Below are 22,581 nucleotides of genomic sequence, written 5' to 3' on the forward strand. Positions count from 1 at the left end.
GAGCCGGGCACGGGCAAGGTCAAAGCAGGGGCAGGAATCCCAAGCAAGTCTTTAAAACATCAGCTTATGGTCAGGCCAAATAGAAATCTTGGTATTTTACAGTAAAACAGAAATGAACTTCTCACGACTTTGTGACAAGATGGCTCCCAATCTTAAGGTGGAATTAGGCTAGGCTCATCAGGGGCCACCTGCGGCCAGTCTCCCCCATGCCCCACAGGGATGCCCCCCAGTGGGGCAGAGAACAGGTAGCTAGCGTGGGCACCGGGGTCAGGACACACCGCGGGCACCTGGAGCCACGGCTGTCACTGGAGCAGGCTGGCCACATCAGGCTGGTCCCACAGCACAGCCACGGCCCTGAGGGTGTTTGCTGAGAGAGAATCAATAGCGTCCTCCCTCCCAACGCACTGCCCTTCCGTCCTTGGCTGGCATCTCTCCCGCCTCTGCTTCTGCTCAGGGTCACTTTCACAGATGATCCAGGTTGGTATGGGAAGAGTGGCGGTGCCCTTCCCGTAAGCCTGTTTACCGCCAATACAGGTGCTGCCTGTCCACCCTGCAGACCCCAAGCTGCCCCCTTCCTGGGCTGGGACAGCTGGGGTCGGCTCCCCCTTCCACCCACACATCCACCTGGCACAAGAACCCGCCAGACAGGCTGGCTGTGGGGAAGGCAGAGCCTCCTAGCAGACCAGGACGGTCAGATGGACAAGTCCTTGCAGGAGCTGAAGGACACCAGCGCCCCTCCCTAGCCTCGGGCTCTCCCCTGTCTCTCTGGCCCCTCTGCCCTCCTAAGGTTACAATCACACTCTGCTCTGGAGGGAAGCTTGGAGGTCAAGTCCAGCCTGCTGCTTGGTGTTTGAATCCTCAGGAGACCAGCACTTTGCTTGTTCCAAAAATATCTATAATTAGTATTGGGTTATACATTAGTATAATTATATAATAATATAATTAGTAAAATTGTTTACTTTTGAAACGAAAAATCGTATTTTTCTGATCATTATTTATTTACCTGCTTAGTGAAAAAAATTCATAAGATAAAAAATACGAAGGAGAATCCCTCTACCCATAGTCACTTAAACTTTTTTCTCTTCATTATTGAACATATTGATGTGTGTAGAGAGAGAAAGGTCAGATTTCCATCTTTGTAATGAAATGCCTGAGACAATTCATTTACAAAGAAAAATGTTTCTTCGACTCATGGTTTTTGGAGTTCCCAGTCCAAGATCCAGCAGACCCATCCATTGCTTTGGGCCCCTTAGGAGGGTCCTGGGCGGCAGAGGGCATGTTGTGAAGCAAACTGCTAACCTTGAACCCAGGGAGAAAAAGAGAGAGAAAGAGGAGGGGGCTGAGTCCCCAACTCTCTTCAAGGGCATGCCCCAATGACCCAAGGACCTTCCACAGGCCCTTCCTCCCTAGTGGTCCATCACACTTTCTGACAGCACCACCCTGAGGACCAAGCCTTTAACGTGTGGACCTTTGGGGACACTCAACGTCCAAACTAAGCAATTCAGTATCAAATCTATTGGAAGTGCATTCAGCTGCTTTAACAAACAGAGGTTAATTTTTCCTCACATAAATAGAGTACCTAAGGTCATCGGCTGTGGTTCACTGGTGCAAAAATGTTAGCTCCAGCACCTCTGTGAGTCTCTTGGGAATTTTCCTATGGTTGCAGTATGGCTGCTGCAGCTCCAGCCTCTGTATATGTATTCAAGGCCAGCAAAGGCAGTCATTTTGTTTTGTTTTGTTTTTTAATGAGGAAAACAAAAACTTTTTCAGAAGTGACTCCCAGCAAATTTCTCTGTAAGTCTCATTGGCCAGAATTGAATCTCATGGCCGCTCTTAGCAGCAGAAAATAGGATTGTAATGATTGACTTTGAATCAAACATGATTTGTCAAATGAGAGTAGGCATGTGGTCCCCCCAAAACAAAATCAATGAAAGAGGGAATTAACCGTGTTTTAGTCAGCTTTGTTTTTGTAACCAAAATGCCCGACAAGAACCACTTAGCAAAGGAATACATTTATCTGGGGCTTAATTTCGGAGCTCTCAGTTCTTAGATGGATTGCTCCATGGTTCTGGGCCAAAGGCACAACGGCACATCATGGAGGAAGGGGAGAGAGAAGGGAAGCTGCTCCCCTCAAGGCAGCAAGGAAGGAGAAGGAGAGAGAGAAGAGTCACAGGGAAGATGCACCCTGCCAGGGCATGCCCTCTATGGCCACCTGCTCCAGCCGTGCAGTCCATTCAAACTGGGAGGTTACAGCTCTCACAAGGCAATCATTTCACCTCTGAATATTCCTGCATTAATAGGAGCTTTGGGGAGACACCTGATATCCAAATCATGATCCTAACAATTTTTCACATCAAGAAATAGAGACTCAGGGGCCAGGTGCGGTGGCATACACCTGTAATCCCAGCTACTTGGTGAGACCCTGTCTTGAAATAAAGTAAAAAGTAAAAAAGTGCTGGGGCTGTAGCTCAGTGGTAAAGCTCCCCTGGGTCAATCCTCAGGACCCTGGGGTGGGGGTGGGAGAAGAAATATAGACTCCGTGGTTCATTTAACAATTATTTATTGACAGCATCCTGCAATCCAGGCACTTAACTAGACACTGAGGACACAATGGTGAACATCTTAAGTCCTTGTCTTCAAGGAGCCTCGCATCTAATAAGGCATACAGAAATTCATCAAAGAAATGAGTGATTACAATTCTCATATGTGCTACAATGAGAGCTCAGATGGATTTGGTTCCATCAGATGGCTCGCCATTCTGAATGGCTGAAGGCACCCCCTTGCATAGCTGTAGTCTAACTACTGAGCTAATCTATTTCTGGGTATTGGGATTCTTGCCTCATCTGAACCATCTTATCAATACCACAAGAAGCACATCTTGGCACACTTCTCCAGTTATTTGCATTGGCTACATGAGCAGTTCCTGGATGTGGAATGGCTGAATCTAGTGGAGCCAGGTTCAGGTATTGCCGCGTTGCCAAACCCAAAACTTCTATCATCTCGATTCCCACTGGCCATGTGAGAGAGGGCGCCCTTCCTCCTCCGTCTGCCCACACCACCTATCCTCATCATTATTCTTGTCTGCGGGATGTCACAGTGTGGGGGTGAAACACAGTTGCCTGTTGTTTTAATTTGCATTCTTCCGACCATCCCTGAGGTTGATCATGTTTCCATTTGTTTCTCTTGTGAGATCACCGATCTTTCCATCCAAGGCAACCTTCAGGCAGCTGGGCAGGTCTGAGAGTTATAAAGTCCTCTTCCTTCTGCGGAATCTAAACTTATGTCCTTGTCACTCCGGTCCCCCACCTCAGGGCCTTTCTGTGTACTCCAGGACAACGCCCACAGCCCATCCAGGTCTGGTCCCCGCGTCCTCTCCACCCGCTCCACACCTGTCCTGAGCTGCCCCCACCCCCAGCGTCCCTATCTACCTGGGCCAGTCCTTGAGTGTGGTGGGTGAGCCAGGGCTCCTGACCTTCCCACAGTAGTTCCTCCTCCCTCATGGACCCTTCAGAGTGGCCAGGAATGAGCGGCCTCTTGGAGAAGCTGGGGCTCACTTCCTAGGAGAGGACAGATCCCTGCCTGCATCCTTCCTTCTGCGCTGACCACACCACCTGTCAGTTCCTTTGGCACCTATCACTCCTCTGCTCAAGAACTGTTGGTGGATCCCCATTACTCATCAGACTGAATCAAGGAGCCCCCCTCTGACCTTGACCTCTATCACTTTGACCTTGACCTCTACCACTCCAGCCAGACCAGCCTCCTCCAGGTTTTGGGAGCCACCTCTTCCCCCGTCCCTCCTTCAGGGCTTGTCCATGTCACACTCTCTGCCTGGGATGCCCTCGTCCCTTCCCTCTGCCTGCTTAAACCCTGGCTTGCAACCTCCTGGTTATTGGGATCCTTAATAATCCCGTTAGAAAAAAGCAAAAGCCGAAGCCCTTTTGTGCTTTAGAATCAACAGACTTTCTTATTCCAAATTCAGACCATCCAGACCTCTCTTAGGACGCTGGATTCTAGAGCTTCCTGGAAGAGTCTGATCCCCCTGGTGACACTGACCTGCACTGGGGAAGTGCTGATGACACAGTACCTGGATGCCAACCTCAAGCCTGTGCTGGCTCCCGATGTCCATGCTGTGTGCAGTCCCCTCATCTTGGCAAACAATTCACCGAGGGCTCTGCAGGTACCAGGCTGCATGCTCAATAGGCAGGACCATCTCCAGGCCTCACTCGGGGCTCCTAAGTGGACATTATTATCTCCATTTTATGGGTAAGGAATTTGAGGGCAAGAGGCTAAAGTCTCTTGGTCAGAGTCACAGAACTTCCCAGTGGGGAAGCCTAGTCTCAAAACCAGGCTGATTACTCCAAAGCCAGTGCTCTCGCTGCCCACAGGCCAGGAGTCTGTGCACCTGGGCTGCGGCCTTCAGAGGGGACAGCGGGTCAGTCCAGCTCCCTTTGTCCCACCAGCACTACTGTTCCTTGCTTTGGCTAAGGCCTGGGGATAGACACAGGGTAGAACAAGTCCCCTGTCCTAAAAAGACTGCCCAGTCCGGTTGGGGAGGCTGGGTGCACTCACAGCCATCCTTGGAGGCTGGGAGGGGAGAGTGGGGCTGCCTCAGGCTCCAGGGAACAGGTGGAATTTGAGCCAGGCTTTGAGGGGTGAAAGGGAATGGGGTGAAGGGCACCCAGAGGGAACAGTCCAAGCAAAGGCCAGATGGCGTCAAGTTTGGGTCTACAGTGCTGTGGGGCTGGAAGTGGTGGATTCATGGGGGAAGGCCAGTTAACACGGCCACAGGGCCTGGAAGTTCAGCCCGAAGAATCTGACCTTTGCGTGGGAGGTAATAGGGAGTCATAGAAGATGTGGGAGCAAGGGTATGTCTTCCTCAGCACAAGCAGAGGGCAAGGGGCAGTAGGTGCTCAGAGGAACTGGCCGCCTGATGGGTTGGTGTGGGTCTCTCTCCTGTTGGCACTAGAGCCAGAATAGCCTGGGGCTACTGGAAAATTCCTACTGGAAGGGAACCCCTTGCAGCTAGATGTCCCCTCCTCCATTTAACCCTTCCCTGGAACGATGGGCAAACTATTTAGCCTGAGCCTCGGTTTCTTATAAAGTGGGGGCCATACGCCAACCTTGCCTGTGGTGGGAATGAGGTGAAATCAGCGTGGAGCGGTGCACGGAGCCAGCCCAGCTCAGGGGTCCTATGCTGGAGTCCCAGCCTGCCCGCCATGCCCTTCTCCCAGGGTCAAATTCAGTGAGCTGGTCCTGGAAGCCCCCAGCTCTCTGGAGGGTCGCCTGATCTGACCAGGGACCTGCACTCCTGCTGGCCCCTCGGTGGCTGCACAAGTCCCCCTCCCTCCCGGCTTCCTGCAGTTGATATTTGACCTGTGTCTCAGCTCCTAGCTCGCTGCCCCAAGCCGGGGCACGTCTCCACACGCCTTCTTCCTAGCGGGTCTGTCGCCCGCTATCTTGTTTATAAGCAGGACAGAAGTGATCCCCACTGTGCAGATGGGAAGGAAGGACACTGCCCCTGTTGAAGTACCTGTGCTGTGCAGAGGAGTCGTACCCAGCAAGATTTCATGGCAGCCCAAGGGGTAGGTATTATCCTTCCCACTGCATCTGAGTGGGCACTGAGAATCAGAGAGGGACAGTGACTTGTCCAAGTTCACACAGCAGGGAATGGGCACGAGCTGAGCACAAACCCAGGCCTTTTGTGCTCAAGTCTGAGATTTAGAAGAAACATGGGGGTCAGTAGGTCTGTCACCCCAGGGTTATTTTGAGAACCAGATGAAGAAGTATGTGTGAGAATGTGCCCGGCACACAGCACCCAAGGGCTGGGCGTGGAAGTGGAGTCTTGACCCTTTTTCCTAATCACACAGAGAGAGGGAGGGGTGAGCCCAAGGTCACAGCCAGCAGTGGGCAGAGCCCAAGCTCCTTGTGCCCAGAGAGTGGAGATGTCTGAGCTGTCTCCTGGTGAGCAGGAGGGGACCCTGGCACACAGACCGTCTTTGCCATCCCAAGGTGGTTCCCCTGGTCATTTTTGGCACCCCTGCCCACCCCTGGAACCTCCAGGTCACTTGACCACCTCCAGGGACATCCAAGGGTGCTGGTATTCCTAGAGGGGATTGGACGTTGGCGTGGCCATGGGGTGAAGCCCATGGTGGGTTCAGACATGGTGGCAAGTGAGCAACTAGGGGGACGCAGGGCCAGCCGCCCTCTCCTTCACAGAGCCACAGCCCCTGCTCTCAAATGCCAAGCTCAGAACCCTCCCTGTCCCCAGCAGGCCCTCCCCAGCCGCCATCAGGCCCCAGAGTGGGATTCCTGGAGCAGGAAGGCTGAGGAAGGCAGGAGCACACGGCGGTCACCATGGAGAGGACCACCAGAAACAGTGCCCAAGCCACAGGAAGGACAGTCGGCCCTCTGGGCTTTAGGGTGACTGCAGCCTCCTCTTTGCCAGTGGCAGCTTTGGCTTCCATCTGGGCTCTGCCTTCCGGGCAGGATGGATGAGGACGCCTGGCCAGGGACTCACCTGCTTCCCGAGGGCACCGGGTCTGGGAGCGCCCAGCACAGCCCTGGTCGGAGGGCAAGTCCCTGGTCCCCAGGGTGCCGGATCCCCACCATGACAGGAGAGAACCTGCCTTGTTAACCGAGGCTGCGCTCCTGGGGGTCTCTCAAGTCCCCCACCACACGACCCTGCAAGACTCAGAGCTGTGGGTGCGTCATCTCCTGTTCATGCACGAGGGAGCTAAGTGAGGTCCCCTGACTGGCTCAAGGTCACAGGGCAGGGAGGGTGAATCTGTAAGCTGTCATCCAGAGCGGGAAGCTTTGAGGGCAGAGACAGTGCAAACACGGACGGTCCCAGGCAGATCAGGCTTGTGGTCTCCTCACTGGACGGTGGGACGGCGAAACCTCTTTTCCACTGCCCAGAGCCCTGCAGGCCCCCGGGGCAGTCTCTGCTGACAGACCAGGCCACCAGGGGTTCTCTGGGTGGGTCCAGGGCCCTGTGGTTGTGCCTTAGGGCCCTGGTGCCCATCTCCAACTGCATGCACAGGGATGTCTCACTCTCAGGCACCCACACAGCCCCCCCCAACCATGGCTCATTCATCCTGCCCCAAGGGCAGAAAGGAATTTTCAGATGAATAAAGGTGTCCTTCACTGTTGACAGCTTTTTTATTTCAGCCTCGACGCTGGTGCTCTTTCTGATGTGGGTCACGGGAGTTCCTACCTTGACCACCGGAGCGCAGGGCACGCTGCACCTCACCTCAGCCGTGACTGGGGCATGAGCAGGGACATCAGCAGAGAGAATGAAGGTGGCACCCTTCACTGCAGAGGTAGAAATGGCCCAGAAAGGACCCAGCACAGGGGTTTCCCCTTCCCTCCGCCAAGACCCCCAACCTCCACCCAGAGGCCCAGCCCGGTGATGCCTCCCACTCCCAGGTGGTCCAGGGAACAAGCCCTGGGCCAGGGAGCTGGTTTGAGGTGGCACCACTACTCTTTTCTCCACAGCTAGCTGCCACTGTCCCAGGCTGGGGCACAGAGGGACTTTGCAGAGATCCACAGGAGGCAGGCGTTGCCCTGAGACACCACACAGTCAGGCCTTCAGGGCTGCCGAGGCTCTTTGCTGCTGCCCTTGATGGACCCAGATGATTGTTCCGTTGTCACCGTGCTGCCTCTGGTGTCATCGTTGATGTCTCTGCTCTCACCTTAGCTCTGTGCTCTTGTCTCAAACTTATAAGAAAGTTGGCTCGCTGGATGGTGAGCCCTTTTGGGTCAAGAACCATATCAGTTATTTATGCCTCTTCCCTCCTGATGATCCCAGCTGAGCCTCAGGGACACAGTAGATGCTCAGGAAATACCACTCGAGTCTAACGGACTTAATTCAGGATGCTGAATTCCACCCACTCTCGGCCAAAGCAACCATGCTCTGTGGGCCAGTGGTGGGTACCATTCTGGGATCTCTATGCCAGGCTTAGCCATCTAGAAGTCTTAATGCCAGGGAGTAAAGAGGCCATGTGTCTAAAAGTTGGGGAAGCGGAAGAGGGTGACATTATCTGCAACGGGTTCCTGGCCCTTCGTGAGTCCTGCACATCCTCAGTGACCCAGGCTCCAGGCCACCAAACCCACCAAGATGCCACCCTGGAGCGGAAGGCAGGTGTGATGTCACAGTGATACATGTACGAGCCCCGGAGGGAGCACCGAGGAGTGAGGACCACCCATTCCCAAAGCTGCAACGTCAGAGGAGACCGTCTCTGCAGGGGGTTGCAGACTGAGTGTGAGCTGGTGGGAACCAGGGCTTCCTGTGGAGAGGAGCTTGGCAAGTCTGTGAGCTGTGGTGGAGGGATGGGGACTGGAGGAGCAGAGAAGGAGATAGGGCTGCTCAGGGCTGCAGCTGGGTGGCCGGCAGGGGTCAGTCACTGAAGGTTTGGATCCTGGCGAAGCAACAGTGGGAGCCACAGGAGGGACTGGGCCAGGGGGAGACCCAGTCAGTTTGAGCCAGACCACATCACCTTCCTGTGGACCAGAACTCAGTGGGCAAGGGGAGCCCGAGAGCCCTTGGGTAGCACCACACAGGCGCCCTGTCAGAGGCCGGCTTTGGGGAAGCAGAAAAAACTTTTGAGAGCCCAGCTGCTGTGGATCTTCACAACAAATCCCATTTGACCTTCAAGAGCTTGCCAAAAGCTGGGCATGGTGGCGCACGCCTGTAATCCCAGCGCCTTGGGGGGCTGAGGCAGGAGGATTGTGAGTTCAACGCCAGCCTCAGCAATGGCTAGGCGCTAAGCAACCCAGTGAGACCCTGTCTCTAAATAAAATGCAAAATAGGGCTGGGGAGGTGGCTCAGTGATTGAGTGCCCCTGAGTTCAATCCCCCGGTACCCTCCTCGCCTCAAAAAAGAGAGCTTTCCAGAGACAGCTAACTACTGGAAGAGCCCCTCTCCTCCCAGGTGTTCCTCCAGAGTTCTCAGAATGCTCTTTGGTCCCCTGTCTCCGTTGATCCTCCCTATGATTCCATTTAACAGGCAGAGAAACTGAAGCCCTGAGAGGTCAATCTAGAAACTTTAAGGCAGTTCCACCTTAGCCCTGAGCATCTGGCTCAAAGCCCAGTTCTTTGTCGGGGAGGGGGTCCCCGGGGCTGTCTGGCAGTCCGTAGTACAAGTCTTCCTCTTCCTCCTCGGGCTCCTCCACACCTGCGTCTACAGCCTTCTCCTCCTCCACCTCCTTTGTCCTTGGGTTCCGCTGCCAGCTGTTGCTGGGCAGGGCTGTCTCCCACGGCTGCCCCTCTCGGGGCCCATCCTCTGACACAGAAGCATCATCAATTAAGGCAAAGTCATAGAAGCGGTCCCGTGTGCCCCTGCAGGCCCGGTGCTTCTGTGCTAGGGGGTGAGGTTCCTCCCCAGCAGGTGGAGACGGGTTGGGGCTGCTACCTTCACTGGAGCCCAAGTCCAGGTCATCTTGGAAGGAGGCCAAGGGCGCAGGGCCCTGGGGACAGGCTGGGGAGCTGCAGAAGCAGAGAGTAGCTCTGAGTCAGACTGCCTGGGTCCAGAGCCAACCCCCACTGCAAGGCCTGGGGGAGGCAAGCTCACCTCTCTGGGGCTCAGCTTCCTCTCCTATAAAGCAGGGGAAATAAGTGTTCCCTCCTGTGGTTGTTTCTGAGTTTATGGCAGATAATACGTACAGAGCACTTTGCATGATTTCTACCACGTAATAAGTGCTCAAGAATCAGGGCTCTTATGGTATTATCCAAACCAGGCCATTCCTGCACTTCCCCAATCATCCAGGGTTCCCCCCTGGTCCCTCATAGCCCCTGACACACCAGGGGTCCCTCTGTTCCTTCATCTGCCTCCCCAACTGGACTGGGAGTCCTTGAGGCTAGAGAGGAGGCCAGTTAAGGCCTGGCAGAGAGTTGGTGCCCAGAATTGATAATGCAATAAGCAAATAAATGAATGAATCTAAGAGCCCAGTTGCTGGAGGTCACAGGGCAAGTCAGCAGCAGGGTCAGGATTTGATCCTGGGTCCTCTGGCTCCAGGATCCCTGCTACCCATGACAACATTCAGAGAAAGCAAGGGCTTATTGTATCCCTTTTCTATAACAGCCCTGTGTGGTAGGAGTGACTTCCCGTTGGGGAAACTGAGGCCCAGGAGAGCAGGAGACTTGCCAAGGAGACGCAGCAGGGAGCTGGGATCCCCACCCAGGCCTGACTCCTCGTCACCACTCTGCCTGCTGCTCTGAGTGTCCTGCACCTCCCACTGCCCTCCCCTCTGTCCCAAGTGTCCTGTCCCCCCATCTAGGGTCCCGCATCCCCGCCCTCCCCTGCCCTGGAGCTGGGCAGCCTCTGCTCCGAGCTCTGCGCTCACCCAGGCCTGTTCTGAGTTCGGTGTCTTTCCTCCTCATTCTCATCCAAGCCCCTGTGGACGACCACAGCGGCCTCCACCCAGGCCTGGGCATCCTGCGGGCCACCTGCTTCTCCATCACTGGTTCTTGGCTGCGTCTCAGAGGCCAGCAATGGGCGAGGATCCTCGCTATGGCCCAGGACCTTCATCTGGATATGGCTGAAGTCAGGCAGGCTCTGGTCGTAGGCCGCCTCCTCCCACAGCCTGACGTAGGGGGCCTGGGGGCTGCAGGGAGCAGACAGAGCAGGAGAGAGAAGAGGCGGGTGGGCAACGAGGCACGCAGCTGGCCTCGGCATCCATCCTCCCCTGTCCTGATTGCTCTGTTACGTGATCGCCCTGAACCTCACAAGAAGCTTCAGGGGGCAACACTGGACCCACTTCATGGATGAGGAGGCAGAGGCCAAGAAGGTGAGTAAATTAAGTGCAGGGTCCAGGCCTGACCCCACCTCTGACTTTCACTTGGTGTCTCCAAAGGGTGTGATGGCAAATAAGGCCAGTTGCTTGGGGAGTTTGTGGGTGCCCAACCGCATCATCCTGTTATTTTAAACAACACCTGGAGGCAGAAATTACCATTCCATTTTAGAGATGGGAGTGTATCGGCCATAAAAACCCAAGGCTCTGAGGGCTGCTAGAGGGCCAGCTGGGGCTCAGCTCTTCTAATTGCCCCGTGACTCTGGAGGTGCTATGGGGAAACCCAGGCATTGGGACTGAAGCTGGCTTGCACCTGTGGAGATGCAGCACTAGTGCTCAAAGACAAGGTCCCCTGTACCAAGGTCCCATGACCGGGGGATGACAAGAAACAGGCCAGGACCAGGGTGGCCTGAGCCCCAGCTGTCACAGCAGCTCACTCCTATAACTATCCCTGTGACCCAAGAGAGTTTGGGATGTCCCCATGCCCACCCAGGTCCACCACTGCACTTCCACTGGTACACGTGTTCACTCTGTGTTGCAGTAGCAGCAAATGCCATCGTCACCGCCATCTCCAAGCAAACAGAGCGAGCCTCTAAGGCCTGAACAACCTGGGCCCAAGCCTGGCCTTCAGAGTTCCAGGTCACACACCCTGGGTAGCTGAGGTTAGAGTGCTCTTGACTGTTCCCAGAGCAAGGTCCAGGGCTTGGCACCTCCAGGGGGAAGGCAGGTTGGGGCCAGAGTAGCCAGAGTTCAGGCCCCACCTCCATCACCAACTCCCCATGAGATTTCTCTGAGCCTCCATTTCCACTTCTGTAAAATGGGGGTAATAATGCTTAACCTATAGAATTGAAGATCCAACCAGTCCATGATTTCTGACAGTGTGTTCTCAGGAAGGAGGAAGGCAAGGCTCAAGGAAAGCCCACCCCACTGGCCTCCCTGGGGGAGGTTGGTCTAGGTGGCTGACCACTGCCCCCATACCTACCTCTTCACCTCTGTGGCAAGCCCATTCTCCAACAGGCCCAGGGGCTTCGGGGACAGGATGCCTTGGAAGTCAGAGTCCGCGGGTACGAAGGCAATCTGCAGGCAGAGGAGATGGCCTTTCTGCAGGTGACTACAGTGAGGTGGGGGAGTCCGCTGTCTCCTCCTCCTCTCCCTGGAGTCATGCAAACCTGTCCACACACCCTGGGAGAGAAGCTGGACCAGGCAGGACCCCCCCACCCCGCCCATTGGACAAGGGAGGAGGCTGTTCAGGGCACAGCAGCCCTGGGCAGATGGATTCCAGGCTCCTGTTCTCATCCTGACTCTTCTTCTTCGTTCTCCCAACATTTACTGAGCACCTGCTGTGTGCAGGCACTCTCCCGGGCACCTTGGTCACAGATGAGTGAGTGCGAAAACCTGCCCTGAGCTCACAGCTCAGTCATCCCCAGGGCCTTCATCCATTGTTCCCTGCACATGCCCAGCACACAGTAGGCACTTCATCCATATCTGATGAATGAGTGGGAAGCAGGTCATGTGTTTTGTGGCTCAGAGGTTGCAGTAGAGGGACAGAAAAAGGGGTGGCTTCAGTCACACCCTCCAATCTCTGTCCCTGAACTTCCAGAGGTCCAGTGGGTTCCATGAGTCCAGCCCCAGGTGGGGGCACTGGGTGGTGGAGGAGCCCTGCCTTTGGGGTCTGGGACGCTGGGTGAGGATCCTTCCCTGGGCAGGTCACGTTCCGCCCAGAGCTCCTCTGTGCTGTCCTGGATTGTGGGGTAGCCTCTGTGCTCAGAGCAGCATTGTGCACAAAAATCAAAAGGTGGCGGCCACCCGGCATCCCCTGACAGGTGAGCAGGTAAACCAACCTGGAGAATATGCACAGCGGAGCCCTGCTCAGCCTTGAAGACCAAGGGAGTTCTGCCACGCCACAACATGGGGGGAGCTCAAGGGCGGGCCGAGTGGAATAAGCCGGACACGGGGAGACAACCCCAGGGAGATTCCACGTGGCTGAGGTACCAGGACGAGTGACAGTACAGGGGCACACAGGGAGAGGGGTGGTGGGAGGTGCTGTTTAGTGGGTGGAAAGTTTACTTTTGCAAGATGGAGAGTTCTGGAGGATTCCGCACCACCCTGAACAGACCGAACAACACAGAACTATGTTCTGATGGTGTTTGAGACTGTTCATTTTATGTTTGTGATTTTACCACAGCTGTTAAAGATGGTGCTAGTTCTTCCTGTCTCCCACAGTCGTGGCGAAGGTTCTAGAAGTGCCATTCATGTGGAGCCTCTGGGCCCGGCGCCTGGTGCACAGCCGGCCCTCAGCATACGGCAGCCTGCGCTCCTCAAGACGAAGCCGCCTGGCTTCCCTCTCTTCAGAGGGAATATTTATTGAAAAAATTTTCAACAACTATTTGTTGAGACCCTCCTGTATTATACCAGGCCCATAAGTAGCAGCCCCCTCCTCCCTTCCCACGGAGTGCTGTGAGTAGAAGGCCCTCGTCTGCCAGAGAAGCTCAGTCCTGATGAGGAGAAGGGAATGATATGGGGGGTTCCTAGGCCCTTGTGAGGGGTGAACTTCCCCCAAATGTTTAGAAATAAGGCAAGGTCTGGGCATCTCCCACCCCTACCAAGGATGCTGTGTAGCCAGCCAGCTTCACTGTCACCACCAACATCACTGTCAATCATCACCATCACCTTCAATCCCATAACCACCATCATCCCCACCCTTACCCTCACCCTCACCATCACTCTCCTTACCATCACCATCACCACCTTCACTATCATCCACCATCATCATCACTGTCAATCATCACCTTCACCATCAACACCACTGTCACTGTCAATCATCGCTGTCACCTTCAACACCATCGTCACTGTCAATCATCACCATCACCATCAACACCACAGTCACTGTCAATCATCACCATCACCATCAACACCATCATCACTGTCAATCATCACCTTCACCATCATCATCAACACCATCATCACTGTCAATCATCACCATCACCATCAACACCATCATCACTGTCAATCATTGCCGTCCCTTCAATCCCATAACCACCATCATCCCCACCCTTACTCTTACCCTCACCATCGTTATCCTTACCATCACCATCACCACCTTCACCATCATCCACCATCATCCCCACCCTTACTCTTACCCTCACCATCGTTATCCTTACCATCACCATCACCACCTTCACTATCATCCACCATCATCCCCACCCTTACTCTTACCCTCACCATCGTTATCCTTACCATCACCATCCCTCCTTCACTATCATCCACCATCATCCCCACCCTTACTCTTACCCTCACCATCATTATCCTTACCATCACCATCACCACCTTCACCATCATCCACCATCATCCCCACCCTTACCCTCACCCTCACCATCGTTATCCTTACCATCACCATCACCACCTTCACTATCATCCACCATCATCGTCACTGTCAGTCATCGCCATCACCATCAACACCGCCGTCACTGTCAATCACTGCCATCACCATCATCGCCATCACCATCATATCACCATCTTCACCTCATTATCCTCACCATCAGCATCATCACTATCCCTATCACACACACCATCATTGCCATTGTCATACCACCATCACTGCCCCCATCACTGACAATCAGTGTCACCATGAGCAGCAACAGCATTAAAGTAAGCCTGGAGGGGGCGGGGAGGAGGCAGCATCTTAGAACACAAGTTCCTGTTCTGAGGGGAAGAACGGGGTCGGGCAGAGCTGGGGGAGGTCAGACGGTGGAGACCAAAACCCGGAACGTCAAGCTAAGGAGCTCAGCCTTCATCTAGATGCAGTGGGTGCTCTGGAGAGCTCCCGGGAGAGGACCCAGTCAGACATGCGTAGGCAGAACACAGAGGAGTCCCTGGAGGGAGGAAGGAGAGAGGGAAGCCCATGGACTGCTCAGGCGTCTAGACCACCAGGCCCCAGGCCATATGAGGAAGGGGTCCTGGGGGCCAGGCTCTGCTCTCCCTGCCACTCCTCCCCTTCTCCAGCTCCCTGGAACCATCCGAGCTATTAGGCTGAGCATGTCCAAGGGCTCCCCAATTAGATTTGCCCCTCTCCCAGTCCTGAGGCCCAATTCATGCCCAGATCTGACCAGGAGTGCTTTAGAAATTCCACGAGATAACCCAGGTGAGGTGCTGGAGCTGGCCCAGGTACTCCACACCTGCATGGGAGACTGGAAATGTCTTCTCCGATCCTACAGCCTTGGGTTCAAGTTCTGCCTCAGTCCAGACGACCATCATCTCTCACGTAGACCAGACACACTCCCCCACTATTTAGCGACCCCAGACTCTTCTCCATCCGGATGTCAACCTGATAACCTTATCACACTGCAAGCCTCACGTGGCATCCAGGCCCCAGGAGCCAAGCCCGCTCCTCCCCACCTGTACCTCCTCCCCTCGCCCTTCGGCAGCCACACTGGCCCATCTGCCTCGTTCTCCATGTGTGTTTGGTCCTGTGGCTCTCCTGTCTGGGGGGGGCTTGCCTCGACTGGCTTCCCTGACGGACTCCTCTGTGACCGACAAAGCCCAGCTCAGCCTCTCCACGAAGCCTGCTTCTTCCCGCTCAGGCAGAAAGCTGTGTCTGCACTAGATCCCCAGCTCCTCAGAGACAGAGACAGCGTCCTTCATGGGGGTAATGGCTCCTCCTCACCTTCATCTTTATTAGCTGATTCAATTTCCTTATATTTACATTTCATTCCATCCAGAAAATTCCTTCTCTGAAGCTTTCCATGGGCCCTGAGAGCCAAGGGAGGGGCTCCAGGGAGGACTGGCTACAGCGGCCCAGGCTCCGGTGGACCGTGTAGACCCCCAAGCGTCCCCCTCCTTTACGACACCCTTTCTCCTTCCCCTTCTTGGAGCCAGCCTGCTCTAGTCTAACACCTGAGTCCCTGAGACACACACACACACAGACCTGGACTGTCCCACACCCCTGGCTCACCCACAACCCACCCAGTGCCACCAACACGTGTGTCCAGAGCAACAGCTCTGCCAGGGTGGTGCCCCATCTCCCATGCATGCCCCCACCTGGCCACACAGGGTGCTGGCAAAGGTGACCCCTCTGACAAGGCCACAGTGGTGACAGAGGAAGCAGGGGTTTGCATCCGGGCCTGTGGGAGCTGGAAGGCGTGGGTTTCCCACCACCATGCTGCCCCCACGGCACATGAGCATGTGAGCCCATCAACAAGAGCTCATTAAAAACCAGCAGTGTCCCACCCACTGCCACCCTGGTCACCTGGGCCACCTCTGGGGAAGGCAGCAGCAGGAAGGATGCTACCCTGCATGTCCCATGGTCCCCCGCCCAGGTCTAGCTCCTCCCTGGGGGAGGAGGATTCTGACATGGAGGCTCTGGCCCCAAGGCCCTCTTCTCCCAGTGACCTCTACTCGGGGCATTGCAGGGACAGAGGCGAGTTGACTGTAAACTGCTTGGTAAATGACCACAAACCAGCTCAGACCGCCCCAGCTGCCAACACACTGACACCCCGGGGCTGGCCCACAAAGAAGGCAGGACTGGGAGAGATTGGGCCAGCCCGAGCCTCTTCCCTGCTCTGAACTCTTGTGGGAGGAGAGGAGGGGCTGGGGGCTGGGGGCTGGGAGGCTGAGCTGCCCGGACCTGGAGCTCTCCATGTTAGGCTCAGCAGGGCCTCAGATGTCCCCCCGAAACCCTGTCTTCTTTGCTCACAAATTGTACATTTGAGAAAACAGAGGATCCTTGTCTCTCCGAGTCTGTCTCTGACCTGCTATGTGACCTTGGAAGAGTTACCCAACCTCTCTGGGTATGGAAGTTTTACAGTCCTGACACGTCCATTCCACAGGGTTGTTGGGGGGATCAACAACAGTAACAACAGCAGCAAACAGCAGTAACAACGCAGCGCTTTACCTAATTATAACACTCTGTAACTCACAAGCATTCCCGTACCCCAGCTCTGATCATAATAACCCACAAGGCTGCAGAAGAGACTTGGGGCCCCATTTTGCTGATGAAGATACTAAGGCTCAGAGAGACAAGGTCACTCAGAGTTTGGAACAGAGCTGGAGCCGGAACACAGAACTCCAGAACCAGGGCTCTTGCCTAAACTAGAGGGCTCACCAGGCTAGGAATATATAAAAGCCTGAAAAAGCACATGCACCAGGGTTAGGCCTGGCCCACCCCAGGACTCTCAGTGGCTCCCGGATCCAGGAGGGCCCGAGGTAGAGGACCGCCCTTTACCATCTCCAGCCCAGACTCTGCTACTCAGCTCTGGGGTCTCGCCTTTTGGAGCCTCAGCCTCTCTGCTCTGCCATGGAGCCACAGAGATGGGCACCACAGACCAGGAGAGCCTGGTGCGGCGAGCACTCGTCAGCCTCTGGGACCACGCACCAGAACAGGTCTGTGCCCCACTGTCTCCCCCATGACTCTGGTTCTGGCCTCTGGGCCCAGCGGCTTCTGATAAGCCCTCAGGGTGAGTATGGACGGGTGAATGGATGGAGGTACTGAGAGCAGAAGAAACCCAGGAGTCCAGTGGAAGGATGGAGAGGTCTAAGGATGGGGACAGGCGCATGGAATGAGGCACAGCCAGCACCCTTGGCCCCGGCCCATCCCACCCCCCGCCCAGCCCCTGCACTGCCTACCTTGGGGTAGCACTGGCACATGCTCCAGATAACGCCTCCCATCACCATGACACTGCCCATGGCGTAGAAGGTGCCGTAGACCTGGGGCCGGTCGTGGCTCATGAGGAAGGTGCCGAGGGACAGCAGGAACAGCCCCAGCACAATGAAGCCAATGCGGAAGGTCTTCTCATCAGCCATGGCCACCTGGCCAGGCCCTGGCCGGTGCACCCCCAGCAGAGGGAGTGCGACAATCACATGCTAACCCCCACAGGCACGGCAGGGAGGGGTGAAGCTCTGGGATTGCTGCAAATTGAGGCTTCAAGTTAAAGAGAGCAGGATCCCTTGGGGGCCAGTTCCCGATCCCAGGTCCAGCAGCTCAGCCCAGCTGGAAGTGGCATGCACCAATGGGCGGGCACGCCCAGCCATCCACCTTCACTCCTGTCCCTCTCACCTTCCCTCTGGGCCCAGCCGCCCCGACTGTGTGTGTGGATCTGAGGGAGGGAGGAGCAGGGAGGGACAGGGAGGCTGCAGAGGCTGGGCCCCAGCCAAGGCTTTGACATCACCTCATTTGCCTAGTGTGGAGCTGAGTGTGTGACCAGGCGGCTCCACACCTGCCAGCCATGGGAAGCAGGGAACCCTCCTGCAGGTTGGAATGCTGCTGGAGGAGGCCAGCATCCTGCAACTTGACATTGTAGAGCCCTGTGCTCATCTGGGGTTCAGCAGGAACAGCCCATATCTACTGAACGGTGACTTCTAGAAACATTACAGCTGCCACTGCACTGAAATGGAGCCCCACGAAGCAAGGAGTCACCACTATTCCCACTTTATAGTTGAGGACATTGAGGCCCAGATGAGTAACTTGACCAACGTCACACAAAGTAGAAATAGCAGAGCAGCTGGAACAGGAGCCCAGAGCTCATGCCCTGGCCACGGTGCAAACTGCTGCACCACAGCACGGAGTGAAAGGGGTCCAGGGTCTGGGTTTAGATTCTGGCTCCACCATCTTGGGTAGTGTGGTCTTGATCAAACTAGCTGCCTGTACCTCCATGTCCTCCTCTGTAAGATAGGGATAATAAGAGTTCCTCCCAGGGCGGAGCTGTCTCCAGGTCTAGCCTCCTCTGTCCCCTTCATATGCTATGCACCATCCAGAACTGCTTATAACAAGCTTCCCCTAACCCCAAAGGGTTGTTGTGAATTGATGCCCCTGCAGGGTGTGAATGACCCAGAACAACCTCCTAAGGTCCTCACAACACAGCCTGAGAAGGTGCCTCTATCCAGAGAATAACATTCTACTGGTGGGTTGTCAGTTCCAGGACAGCTGATGGGAGACGTCAGATTCTCTCCCAGGACTGCAGAATGAGGGCCAGGGGCGTCTCTAGGAGAACATACCCTGGAGTTCTTGCAGGGTTGAACTGCTGATACAGGGTGGAGGGGTGTCATTTGGATACTAGACTTTCAAGGTTTGGAAATTGTGGTCAGCACCTTCTCCCTCCTCCTTGGCAGCCTGTGCTGTTCCCTCACGCCACACCTGGGCTCACAAAACGCACTCTGCCTGGCATTCCTTCCCACAGACCCTTTCTCCAGGAGGGGCTCCTCCATCACTGGTTCAGTCTGCCTGTTACAGATAGTAGGTCCCCTGGCACAGAGTGCAGAGGACCCTGCCCAAGAGATCTCTGAAGGCTAAGATATTGGATCACCTCTAGATCTGGCTCCAGAGTAAATTTACACAGGTGGGCGTGACTTTTGTCACCTGTGAATTGGAAATGACATAAGGGAGGGGAAGTAATCTGTTTTACAGAGGCAATAAATCCAGGGTCACCTAGCTGATGTTGATCCCAGAAAAAGAGACCAAAACCCAGAGGAACGGCAGCCTACCCGGTCCTAGAATCTGGCAGAGGGACTGGCCACTGAATGGATTGCTGTGGTCCAGCAGGGCCTCGTGCGCCCCCTGATGGCCGCCACAACACGTGCTCACACTCTCCTGTCACACCCTGCGGGTCCGCGCCTCAGTCCTGCAGCCCCCTAGGGAGGTGGCAACAGCAGGGAGTGGGGTCGGGGGGCACTGGGATGAGGAAACCGAGACCTAGGAGTGGAGGGGTTGCTAAATATCTTCCCAAACTGAGGGGGAGGCTGAGCGGGGACCGGAACCAACGCACCCCCGATCCCAGTGGAGAGGGACCTGACTTATAGCCAGCCATTCCTGGGAGGCCTCCCTGGGTCACCCGTACACTTTCTCGCAACCCCGACCTTTTTTTATTCACGATTCTGCCTTTTTTACTTTTTTAAAAATCTGAGTCGTTTCTCAAAAAAAAAAAAAAAAAGAAAAGAAAAGAAAAGAAAGAAAGAAGGGAAAGAAAAATGGGTCTAATCTAATCTTCTCCATAGAGTCGTGATAAGAACTAAATGGAAGAATGTGTGCACCTGTTTTGGAAAATGTTCCGGGCGGTTCCTGCTCCCTGCAAGCCCTCCACGCCTCGCCTCTGACTTCTCCCTTCCCCGGTGAACCCAGGCGGAGGGGCGGCGGGCGGGGCGGGGGGAGTTGTTGAGCCGCCAGTCACCCTCCAGCAGGGGGCGCGCCAGCCACACCTGGGCTCACAACATCTTCCTGTCAAAGGGATTCAAGTTTACTTACCCTCGTGGGGAAGAATCATCCCACAAGAGGCAGGTAGGGAAAGAGCATACCCAGTTGATAATCGCAGAAATGAGGCCCATGCGGGCAAGGTAAGGGAGGCAAGGTGAGCCACCCACGGCAGCACAGCTAAATTCAAACCAGGGCCTCAGTCATTCTCTGGTTGGGCTCCTACCAGTGCGGGACACTGAGGTGTAAGGCACTCTGATCAACACAGTATTGGGGGTGCTTAGTCCTGCCTTCTACTGCACAGTATGACAAAGACTGTAATAAGCATGAGGTCAGCACATGCATAAAACAAAGAGCCAGATAAGACCAGAGTGGGGGCAGATATAGGGACAAATTCACAGAAGGGATCCCTGTGACAGGGCAGGAGGAGCATCCAGGAAAGGAGCCAATATGTGCAATGGCCCAGAGGCAGATGCCCATTGACCCATGGCTGGAGACCAGGCCACATGCTATGCACAGTGGTCCACCTTGCCGGCTCCTCCCAGACCTGCCTTCCCACACCAACTCCATCCTTCCTGTGAGTTACCAGACCACCCACCTGGATATCCAGCCACCACCCTCACTTCTTCTCTCACCCCATATCCTGCTGGCCCTACCTTCAAGATATGAGAAGCCAGCCACTTCTTACCCACTCACTGCTCATCACCCTGGGCTGGGCTTCTGTAATTTCTCTCCCCCTAACTGATCTCTGCTTCCATCCTCGACCCAGGAAGTCTCTTTCTAACCCAAAGACTAGGTCACTCTTCTGATCAAAACCTTGGAATAGCTCTTTGGCTCTCAGAGTAAAAAAAATCCAGGATGACCCAAAGCCCTGGATAATGTGCCCAGTACCCTGCTCATCACCCCTCTGAGCTCAACACTCACTCCTCTGACCTCCCCGGCTCCCTGCTGTTCCAGGAATGCATGGGTACCCCAGGGCCTTTCCCTCTGCCCTTCCTTCTGCCTGGAAAGCTTTTCCTCCAGGTAGCTATGTGGCTCCTTCCCTGACCTCCTCCAGGTATTCCACCAAGTGTCTCCTCTACAGTGAGCTCTTCCTGGTCACACCCTAAAATCACAGAAGCCCCTCCCCAGTGTGTCCTGTCCTCCTTCCCCGATCATTTTTCTCCATAGTATTCATACCATCTATCACTCTACACCCATTATCAGTTTATCTGTCTCTTGTCTCTCTCAAGGGGAACCCAGGCTCCCGCAGGGTGGCAGCCTTGTTTTGTTCACTGCTGTGTCCATGGGGCTAGACCAGGGGACACTCTAGATGGTATTTGTGAGTAGAAGGATAGACTCTAAGGAGCAGGGCAGAGGGAGGCCAGAGGGAAGTAGAGGCAGGAAACTTCCCGGGTCATGCGAAGGTATATGACCGTTCTTTAAAAAGTCAAAGGAACCGCTGCAGGGTTGTGCAGGGGAGAGACAGAATGGCTTGATTTTTCAGTTAGGGAGAGAACCATCCAAATGAGCATAGTTAGCAACAGAGGAGCAGCAGGTGAGGTTTCTGACTGTACTGGGCCCACTGCAGGTGGAACCTCCAAGGGAAGGTGTTACCTGGGTAACGGAAGCTGGGAGGAGCCCAGGGAAGGCGCAGGAGGGGACTGAGCTCCAAGGGTCCCTGACATCTGGGTCTCCAGCGACCAGCACAAGATGGTGTCTGTGTGGGGTGAAGGTGCTGGACAGCCAGGCAGGAAGCCCACTGGTGCCACCAGGGACCACCGAGGGGCAGACCTGGCCCCCACGTGTCTCCTTGATGGGGCTTCCTGTAGTGGACACAGGATCTTGAGTTTTCAATGAGGCCACTGCAGCTCAGAAGGGGAGAGCAACATGCCTCAGTCAGGAGACCTTGGACATGGCCTTGGCTGAGCCTCCACGCAGCTGGTGACCTTGAGCGGGTCACTGTCCCTCCTGAGGACTTTTATTAAGGCACAGATGAGTGATGTGAGAGAAAGTGGAAATGTCCTTCTGGCTGCCCAGCGCTCCCACCCTGCCCCCTCTGCTCTGCCGGGAGAAGTGGGGCCTTCCACTCACACCTGCAACTCATTAACTCACCTGCCCCGGGGGAAATTCCTCACTCTGGGGGCAGAAGCTCCCACCTGTTAGGAACTGCAGAGGGTCCCCAAATATGTGTGTCAAGGTCACACAGCAAGGTAGGCGACTCCCACACTGCCCCGGGGATACCTGGGAAGGGGAAGGGGTACCAGGGGAGAAGAAGGGAGGGAGGCACTGAGGGGGTCTGGGACTCCAGGGCTGGGGAGGGAGAGGGTTCCTTCCAAAAGCGCACAGGGAGGTGAGGAAGAACTTCTAGAAGGAGGGAGGGTGCGGAGCTTAGGAGCTTGGCTGTACAGGGAGCCAGGATATGTGGGGGAAGGGAGGCGGGAGATGGGAGGTTGGGATGGAGACCAGACCGGTTCCCAGACCGGTGCAGGGGCTTCCGTTATTCAGAGTGAGGTGGGTACCAGTTCTGAGCCTGATCTGATCTGCATTTGACCAGCCTCACCTTGGCCCCTGGGCTGAGGAGACTGCAGCCAGGACAGGCAGAAGCAGGAGCCTGGGTGGCAGTGATTGCAATGT

At 55.4% G+C, this 22,581-nt stretch overlaps 1 protein-coding gene across 1 annotated transcript; it reads right to left on the minus strand.

Moving 5' to 3' along the window:
* Window positions 1–9,059: 9,059 nt before the first annotated feature.
* On the minus strand, window positions 9,060–17,585 carry Bsnd (barttin CLCNK type accessory subunit beta). The gene is made up of 4 exons (XM_076860236.2): window positions 17,409–17,585; window positions 11,770–11,864; window positions 10,347–10,601; window positions 9,060–9,483 (listed from the first exon to the last, which is right to left on the minus strand). Exons 1-4 carry the CDS (start codon window positions 17,583–17,585, stop codon window positions 9,060–9,062), a joined length of 951 nt encoding a protein of 316 aa, XP_076716351.2.
* Between the last annotated feature and the right edge of the window lie 4,996 nt (window positions 17,586–22,581).

This window comes from Callospermophilus lateralis, chromosome 7 (assembly GCF_048772815.1).
Source record: "Callospermophilus lateralis isolate mCalLat2 chromosome 7, mCalLat2.hap1, whole genome shotgun sequence".
Lineage (NCBI taxonomy): Eukaryota > Metazoa > Chordata > Mammalia > Rodentia > Sciuridae > Callospermophilus > Callospermophilus lateralis.